At 36.3% G+C, this 10051-nt stretch overlaps 1 protein-coding gene across 1 annotated transcript; it reads right to left on the bottom strand.

The window, feature by feature from the left end:
• Positions 1–4112: 4112 nt before the first annotated feature.
• On the bottom strand, positions 4113–5621 carry LOC130050564 (uncharacterized). Its single transcript, XM_056150788.1, has 2 exons — positions 5280–5621; positions 4113–4739 (listed from the first exon to the last, which is right to left on the bottom strand). The coding sequence occupies exons 1-2, from the start codon at positions 5619–5621 to the stop codon at positions 4113–4115; spliced, it is 969 nt and encodes a 322-aa protein (XP_056006763.1).
• Between the last annotated feature and the right edge of the window lie 4430 nt (positions 5622–10051).

The following is a 10051-nucleotide window of genomic DNA, read 5'->3' as shown; positions in this document are numbered from 1 at the left end:
TGAGTCTGTTGGACATGTTTTTTCTCTCGATATTCATTGGATTTATTAAATAACAGCAAATGTTAGACTCTTAAAATCCCTTATTCGCAAACAAAACACCTTTTTAATCATTCCAAAAAAACATCTCAAAACATTCATTTAAGATAACTGAGAGCTCGTATCATTCTTTCATACTTTATATGAGGTGTTTTAACGAGGCATTAAGTAAAATGTTTGTGTAATGAGCCACCGATATTTAAGAAGGTTAACTCCTGAGCTTTGGAGCACAGCTGCGCAGGATAAGTATTTACAGGTTCAATATTGATCCCATTGGTGCAAACATATTAGACATCAATTTCTGAATCCTATCCAGTTGAAAAAATTTTGCGTCAATTCAAATTTTGAAATGATTTGGTAGGAACTAGGTTTTGTGGCGGAAGGATTGATTAATCAAAAAGTTCTAAATCTGCATGATATTACAGTTTCTGCTTCATCCAATATATCTTCTATTTTTATACTCCTATACATGTATTTCAGTTTTATAATTTATGATACAAGTAGTTGAGACTTGGAACTAGTTCAAATGTTGTAATCTATCAATCTAGTTAATATATTTTTTCCAAACAGAACAACGATTCTTAAAAAAGTTTACATTTACTTACTTGAAATTTTGTATAAAAATTAAGTAATTTCTCCAATAATTCAAAATTTGATCTCCAAACCCACTTTTTTTAGTTCCATTTTAAAGTTTAAGACCAGACTTTTAAAATTATGTGAAATTTTAGAAATTGATATTACTCATAATATGTCATTTTAAACTATCAAATTTGATATCATGATTTTTTTCGTATATCAAAGGCAAAAGGTTCATTATCATTTCCATTACTAGTATTAAACTTTTTTGTTATCTATAGTGTTAGAAAACATGATTATGTATCTATTTCATGTAGTGATTGATTTGTGTTGCTTATGTTGTGTTGACATCAACAGTCTAATTTAATGCAAGGTGAAGATAACGAACAGGGATCAATCTCATAACTCCTACAAGCAATACAAAATAGATAGTTGGGCAAACACGGACCCCTAGACACACCAGAGGTGGGATCAGGTGCCTAGGAGGAGTAAGCATTCCCTGTTGACCGGTCACACCCGACGTGAGCCCCATATCCTGATCAGGTAAAATATTAAGTGCAAAAAAGGTCATGTGTATAACACTGTAGCTCAATTGTCTCTTTTCGTAATGTTTGCATGTGTAGGAGTTTGTGCGTTGCGTTCCCAGTTTTTCTTTTTGATTTCCTAATTTTCCTTCAATGTAAAAATCAAAAATACACTTCCCCAAAAAATTGAGATATTACTCCAAATCTCAGGTGTGAACCTCTTTAAGGAAAATCTACCTACTTTGAATTTCGAGCTCTGCTCAGAAACCTGTGCATGTACTCAAAATATGGTTGTTATTGAAACTTTTCGGTGTATTTGATTTGATACATTTTTTAGCGTAATTTGCATCACGTTATGTTAAAATCCAAAAAGCATGCTATGCTGTTAAATTCAGTCCTTAGAGATGTAAAATACATGGTTAGTACTATCATCAAATATACGTGTAAGGGTAAAAAAAATTGTGATAAATACCGAGGCTTGCCAAGCTCTCAACACATTTTCCATCGGAGCCAAAATATCACGTACATTTCAAAACAATTACTACGTATTTTCTTTATCCTGTAATTCAATGTCAAGTCAAGTAAGATTTTACTCGTAGAGGTTAGGGTTGCCATCCTTGAATGTGTGAAAGAGTTGAACTCTTCAGAGAACTTTTTCTTTGTTGTTTTATTGGTTGGTGAAGGTAGTAATCATTGCAGAAAAATTGCATAACCCGCGTAATTTTATTGTTTAAATAATAGTGAAATTATACCAGTATAATAGTGATGTATATACATATATAAATGTGGGATCAGTTATTGAGGACTTTTTATGCATAATAACTCATCCCTGAATTTGAAATCCTAACGAATGTGGTAATTATAATACCAGAAACTTCCCTAATCACCCGATCCACGAAATGATTTACCTTCCACAATTGGACTCCACGAAACTAAATTCACCCACAGTACTTGTATCATTTGCTTTTTGAAAATAATATTGTTTACAAAATGTTTATAAACGTAATCTATTATTTTGCTTGCCTAACCTATGCATATCCCCTCATGCAATCAGTGACCTTAACCTTTTGATCCCAAATGAATACGGTTCTTCTCTTGATACATGTGAAGTATCTAATCGAACAGAACATTCGGCCTGTATATAGAGTGTCTACAATCTCTCTCTCTCTCTCTCTCTCTCTCTCTCTCTCTCTCAGGAACGGTCCCGTTACTACATCCCTTCTCGCAATGAATTGAGAAAGGATAATTAATGGTCGAACATCAGCAACTCTTATTTTAAGATTTATCGAAAGTGGTATCCATACAAAATCTACATACAGCCTTTCTACCACGGGCTTTGGATGAAAATCATTAACATTGTTTACGATCAGATCCTTAACCCTTGCTCTTCATTCAAGGTCAACATGAAACCTACATAACACACCAAGGAGAAGCTTAGATAACGCACCAAGGAGAAGCCTAGATAATGCATGAATTGGACAGGGGAAATTTCCTCTACAAAACGATATTTAGTGAATCTGATGATCGTTAGGACATACATCAATTTGTAACAACATAGACTTCAACACTGTTCAAGTGCTTTGAAATCGTTACATTTCGCTGTACATAAAATTTTACCGATTTCGTTCGACTAAAGCCTATAAGAAATACACAATTTTAATATTGTTTCTATTCACTGCAACCATACATACGAAATGGCATTCCAACGAAACTGAAAATCTCCAAGTTAGCAATTCCACATTTGATCACTACGATTTGATATTCCACTTCAAACAATACATCTCGTATTGCTCTCTCTAGAGCACAATTACATTTCATCAATATCTATCATGTTCTGAAGCCCTTTCCGATTATGATTTGTCGGATATTTTCAGTTCGCCTGACTTAACGGGTTATACAATGAGAGGAAATTCATCTACATTGTTCTGGGTTGTAAAATCAATCATTATATTACATCGTTCTGTTGATCACACAGTATCTGTGTTGTACAAATTGATCAGGTTCTATTTTCCATCATGAAATTGGTTTGTTTTCAATTGGTAAATAACATTGTAACAGAACCATCGTCGTGCCTTTCTTGTACCGTAAACAGGCCTTGGGGTTATAAAACTTTTACCGTATATACTCATTCTCAAACTCAACCATTTTTGTTTTTAGTACAAATCTGAGCAAGCTCAGAAGCATACTCGAAAACTCTTGAGCATGTACTCCATTTGAGTATGAAAATGATTTCATAAAAGTTTTATAACCTTCACTTTTGTGTATGAATACGATTTTTAGGACGGCCATGGAGTTCGAGTTTTCATTATGAGTACGATTTAGAGCACGGAGTTCGAGTTTGAGTATGAAAACGTGCGCAAAAAAAAAGTTTTATAACCTCCAAGCCTGGTATGTCTGGGGATTTATCTTTCTCCTCTAATGAAATTTAATTTCATCTGCGGGAAAAAAATTTCATAAATCTATAAGGATAACAAAATCAGATTCTCTCTTATAATTTTGAAATCGGTTTAGAGAGGCATATTCTATCTTCAATTAGATCATTGTATCCGTGTTCGTGAATACATTTAATTCTTGATTTGATTTTTGCAGTAGTTTACAAGAAATGGTTGATGTGTTAACATGATATATGATAAGTATACATACATGTATATATGTATAGTTCTCTGGTTCAAAGGCAAAGGAAAAAAGAAGTGCATGCAGCACCATAGTATATAGACATGCATCACTTGTATATTCATTCAAATATAGTTTTTAAAAAATAGCACTCACTCACTGGATACTGTTAGTGATTGTTATCACATCAGTGCCGCTATGGTATCCCTCCATGTCATACGGTCTTTAGCTGTATTTTAGGCTTCCTGATATGTTAGACCCGCAGTTGTAAAGTTTCTTGCCAGCGTGTCTCGACATCTCTGCCGTTGTCGTCCTTGTTTTCGTCTGCCTCCGACCGATGTAGGGTCCCACTCGTACATTTGTTTAGGGAATTCTTTCGTCTCCCATCCTCGACATGTGACCAAACCATCTCAGCCGATTCCTCATGAGTAGTGTTGAGGCATAGGGTTGATCTGTGAGCTCTCGAATGTCACTGTTACGCCTTGGGAACCACCATTTGGTCTTCAGAATAATTCTAAGACATCTGGAATCGAAGGCTTCTAGTCGTTGCTCATGATTCCTGGTTGTGGCCCATGTCTCAGATGCATACAGCAATGTTGGAATGATAACTGCTCTATATATTCTCATTTTTGTTTTGAGGCTGATATTTGCTCTCCAAGTGTTGGCAGCTTTTCCTATACGAATGTTCAGCTCAGTATCGATGGAATTAATTGGTGTTACAGTTGAGCCTAGGTAGTTAAACGTCTTAACTTTATTAATGGTAGACTCTCCATCTTTCACGCATGCCGATGTTTCACCTATTGGCATAACCTTTGTTTTCTCTGCAGAAACTACAAGGCCAACCTCTTCTCCTGCTCTCCTGAGTCTTGCCAGTGCTGCTATTGACTTTTCCTCGTCTGGTTCTATTAAAGCCACATCATCAGCAAAGTCGAGGTCTGATAGTTTCCAACCGTCCTCGATTCCCCTGAGTGTACGAACACGCCTCTTCATCTGCAATCCATGACTGTCACAGGACTTTCTTCATACCCAGTCTATGAGAATGCCAAACAGTAGAGGAGACCAAACACAACCTTGCCTCACCCCAGTCTCGACAAAAAACCAGTCGGGAAATTCGCCTCCTACTTTCACTCTAGCCTGAGATCCATTGTAGGTGTTTCTGGTAATGCTTATGATCTTATTTGGGATGCCATATTCTTTCAATATTCTCCATAAGGATGGTCTATGTACGTTGTTAAAAGCTGCTTTAAAGTCAACAAAAGTGGCGACTGCTTGTATTTGAAATTCAAGGCATTTTTCGATCAGTATTCTCAGACAAAATATTTGGTCGATACATCCTCTCGATCTCCTAAATCCTGCTTGATTCTCTCGTAGTCTTTTATCAACATCATCTTTTATCCTGTTTAATGCAATCCAGGCGAAGGCTTTTCCTGTCACAGACAATAGTGCAATGACCCTGTAGTTCTTGCAGTCTTTGATGTCACCTTTTTTAAAGAGAATACTAAGTTAACTCTTTTTCAAGTCTAGAGGTACCTGCTCTTCTTGCCAGATCTTAAGCAAGAGTGAATGGAACCTGCCTCTGGCGGGTTGACCTCCATATTTTATCAGTTCTGCTGTAACACTGTCTGTACCAGCTGACTTGTTCTTCAGTTTGTTGATTGCCTTTTCTACTTCCTCCTCTGATGGTTCACTTGTATCTATATCTAGTTCTTCCCATAGCTGTTGACTTGGATGATACCTTCGTGCTGGGACTGTTCTGTTTAGCAGCTCACAGAAGTGTTCTCTCCATCTGTCTTTCACTTGATCTTTGTCAGTCAGTATGCTTCCTTCCTTGCTTTTTACAGACATGGACTGTGGTGTTGATTTCCCATTCATCTTTTTCACAATCTGAAATACCTTCCTTTGATTTTTCATACCAGATGCTACCTCTAACTCACTAGCACATTTATCAAACCAATTCTTTTTATAAAAAAAAAATATGGCGGTCATGTATAATAAATTCTAATTTTATCGTATTACATAGTCAGGAATTCTCACACTCCGCGAATAGGGAAAATGTGACATCACAGAAAGACTATCATGATAGAAAAGGAAATACGTGTAGTAATAGACTACTACAAAGAATGACTAATCTTATAGAACAAGAAATACGTGTAGTAATAGACTACTACAGAGAATGACTAATCTTATAGAACAGGAAATACGTGTAGTAATAAACTACAGAGAATGACTAATCTTATAGAACAGGAAATACGTGTAGTAATAGACTACTACAGAGAATGACTAATCTTATAGAACAGGAAATACGTGTAGTAATAAACTACAGAGAATGACTAATCTTATAGAACAGGAAATACGTGTAGTAATAGACTACAGAGAATGACTAATCTTATAGAACAAGAAATACGTGTAGTAATAGACTACAGAGAATGACTAATCTTATAGAACAGGAAATACGTGTAGTAATAGACTACTACAGAGAATGACTTATCTTATAGAACAGGAAATACGTGTAGTAATAGACTACTACAGAGAATGACTAATCTTATAGAACAAGAAATACGTGTAGTAATAGACTACAGAGAATGACTAATCTTATAGAACAGGAAATACGCGTAGTAATAGACTACTACAGAGAATGTTTAATCTTATAGAACAAAAAATACGTGTAGTAATAGACAACTACAGAGAATGACTAATCTTATAGAACAGGAAATACGTGTGGTAATAGACTACTACAGAGAATGACTAATCTTATAGAACAAGAAATACGTGTAGTAATAGACTACTACAGAGAATGACTAATCTTATAGAACAGGAAATACGTGTAGTAATAGACTACAGAGAATGACTAATCTTATAGAATAGGAAATACGTGTAGTAATAAACTACTACAGAGAATGACTTATCTTATAGAACAAGAAATACGTGTAGTAATAAACTACAGAGAATGACTAATCTTATAGAACAAGAAATACGTGTAGTAATAGACTGCAGAGAATGACTTATCTTATAGAACAAGAAATACGTGTAGTAATAGACTACAGAGAATGACTAATCTTATAGAACAGGAAATACGTGTAGTAATAGACTACTACAGAGAATGACTAATCTTATAGAACAGGAAATACGTGTAGTAATAGAGTACAGAGAATGACTAATCTTATAGAACAGGAAATACGTGTAGTAACAGACTACAGAGAATGACTAATCTTATAGAACAGGAAATACGTGTAGTAATAGACTACTACAGAGAATGACTAATCTTATAGAACAGGAAATACGTGTAGTAATAGACTACAGAGAATGACTTATCTTATAGAACAGGAAATACGTGTAGTAATAGACTACAGAAAATGACTAATCTTATAGAACAGGAAATACGTGTAGTAATAGACTACTACAGAGAATGACTAATCTTATAGAACAGGAAATACGTGTAGTAATAGACTACTACAGAGAATGACTAATATTATAGAACAAGAAATACGTGTAGTAATAAACTACAGAGAATGACTTATCTAAATACGTGTAGTAATAGACTACTACAGAGAATGACTGATCTTATAGAACAAGAAATACGTGTAGTAATAGACTACTACAGAGAATGACTAATCTTATAGAACAGGAAATACGTGTAGTAATAAACTACAGAGAATGACTAATCTTATAGAACAGGAAATACGTGTAGTAATAGAGTACAGAGAATGACTAATCTTATAGAACAGGAAATACGTGTAGTAATAGACTACAGGGAATGACTAATCTTATAGAACAGGAAATACGTGTAGTAATAGACTACTACAGAGAATGACTAATCTTATAGAACAAGAAATACGTGTAGTAATAGAGTACAGAGAATGACTAATCTTATAGAACAGGAAATACGTGTAGTAATAGACTACTACAGAGAATGTTTAATCTTATAAAACAGGAAATACGTGTAGTAATAAACTACAGAGAATGACTTATCTTATAGAACAAGAAATACGTGTAGTAATAGGCTACAGAGAATGACTTATCTTATAGAACAAGAAATACGTGTAGTAATAAACTACTACAGAGAATGACTAATCTTATAGAACAGGAAATACGTGTAGTAATAAACTACTACAGAGAATGACTAATCTTATAGAACAAGAAATACGTGTAGTAATAGACTACAGAGAATGACTTATCTTATAGAACAAGAAATACGTGTAGTAATAGAGTACAGAGAATGACTAATCTTATAGAACAGGAAATACGTGTAGTAATAGAGTACAGAGAATGACTAATCTTATAGAACAGGAAATACGTGTAGTAATAGACTACAGGGAATGACTAATCTTATAGAACAGGAAATACGTGTAGTAATTGACTACTATAGATAATGACAAATCTTATAGAACAGGAAATACGTGTAGTAATAGACTACTACAGAGAATGACTAATCTTATAGAACAGGAAATACGTGTAGTAATAGACTACTACAGAGAATGACTAATCTTATAGAACAGGAAATACGTGTAGTAATAGACTACTACAGAGAATGACTAATCTTATAGAACAGGAAATACGTGTAGTAATAGACTACTGCAGAGAATCTTATAGAACAAGAAATACGTGTTTTGAATGTTCAAATACATGTACTTTAATGAATTGTTCTTATTCAAAGACAAAGGTTCTCCTCATGTTTTCTCTTTTATTTTATTTTAGGTTTATTGTATGTCTGCTATAGCTATGGCTATAGAACCCCATCTGTCCTAGTTTGATTTTGGAGTGACTTTCTCCTAGGAGGACTGCTAACCAAAGCTTATGAACTCTTCCTGTCCAGTTATTTAACCCATAACTGGGGATTGGTTGGTGGACGTCAGGGCATATCCATCCGCCGATGGGCCTGCACATCGCACTTCTGGGGGCCAAGCTCCTCCGAGATCCCCAACTGTTCAGCCTGGAACTGTGAGGCGACAGTGGATGTGTGGTACCACGTAGAGGTACAGTTAGGATCTTGGTGATGGAGAGGCTATATACTGTCAGGGGGGACTTATGCAATTTGCCCCCTTTTCGCCCAGAAGGGCTATACAGCAGCAGCAGCTGGGAGTAAGCAGTGCAAGCACTCACTATGCTACATTAGACTACCACCTAGACGCATCACATCATCCTGTGCACACTCTCATGTACACTTAACCACACTGTACACTTAACCACACCTACGTACATAGACCATCCTTATGGAGAATAATGAAAGAATACGGCATCCCAGACAACATAAGCATTATCAGAAACACCTATAATGAATCTCAGGCTAGAGTGAAAGTAGGAGGCGAATTTTCCGACTGGTTTTTTGTCGAGACTGGGGTGAGGCAAGGTTGTGTTTGGTCTCCCCTACTGTTTGGCATTCTCATAGACTGGGTATTAAGAAAGTCCTATGACAGTCCTGGATTGCAGATGAAGAAGCGTGTTCGTACACTCAGGGGAACCGAGGACGGTTGGAAACTATCAGACCTCGACTTTGCTGATGATTTGGCTCTGATAGAACCAGATGAAGTAAAATCAACAGCAGCACTGGCAAGACTTAGGAGAGCAGGAGAAGAGGTTGGCCTTGTAGTTTCTGCAGAGAAAACCAAGGTTATGCCAATAGGTGAAACATCGGCATGCGTGAAAGATGGAGAGTCTACTATTGATAAAGTTGAGAAGTTTAACTACCTAGGCTCAACTGTAACACCAATTAATTCCATCGATACTGAGCTGAACATTCGTATAGGAAAAGCCGCCAATGCTTTTAAGAACTTGCGCAACACTTGGAGAGCAAAGATCAGCCTCAAACTAAAAATGAGAATATATAGAGCAGTTATCATTCCAACATTGCTGTATGCATCTGAGACATGGGCCACCCAGGAAACATGAGCAACGACTAGACGCCTTCGATTCCAGATGCCTTAGAATTATTCTGAAGACCAAATGGTGGAACGAAGGCGTAACAGTGACATTCGAGAGCTCACAGATCAACCATATGCCTCAACACTACTCATGAGGAATCGGCTGAGATGGTTTGGTCACATGTCGAGGATGGGAGACGAAAGATTCCCTAAACGAATGTACGAATGGGACCCTACATCGGTCGGAGGCAGACGAAACAAAGACGACAACGGCAGAGATGGCGAGACACGCTGGCAAGAAACTTTACAACTGCGGGCCTAACATATCAGGAAGCCGAAAATACAGCTAAAGACCGTGTGACATGGAGGGATACCATAGCGGCACTGATGTGATAACAATCACTAACAGTATCCAGTAAGTAAGTAAGTATGTCTGCGGTTTGA

Source organism: Ostrea edulis, chromosome 9 (genome assembly GCF_947568905.1).
Source record: "Ostrea edulis chromosome 9, xbOstEdul1.1, whole genome shotgun sequence".
NCBI classification, from domain to species: domain Eukaryota; kingdom Metazoa; phylum Mollusca; class Bivalvia; order Ostreida; family Ostreidae; genus Ostrea; species Ostrea edulis.
This window is presented reverse-complemented; position numbering and strand designations above follow the sequence as displayed.

Coding starts and splice junctions, on each gene's coding strand:
- LOC130050564 (XM_056150788.1), bottom strand. CDS start 5,621: ATGAATGGGAAATCAACACCACAGTCCATGTCTGTAAAAAGCAAGGAA. Junction 4,740..5,279: donor AGATCTGGCAAGAAGAGCAG/GTACCTCTAGAC, acceptor CATGGATTGCAG/ATGAAGAGGCGTGTTCGTAC.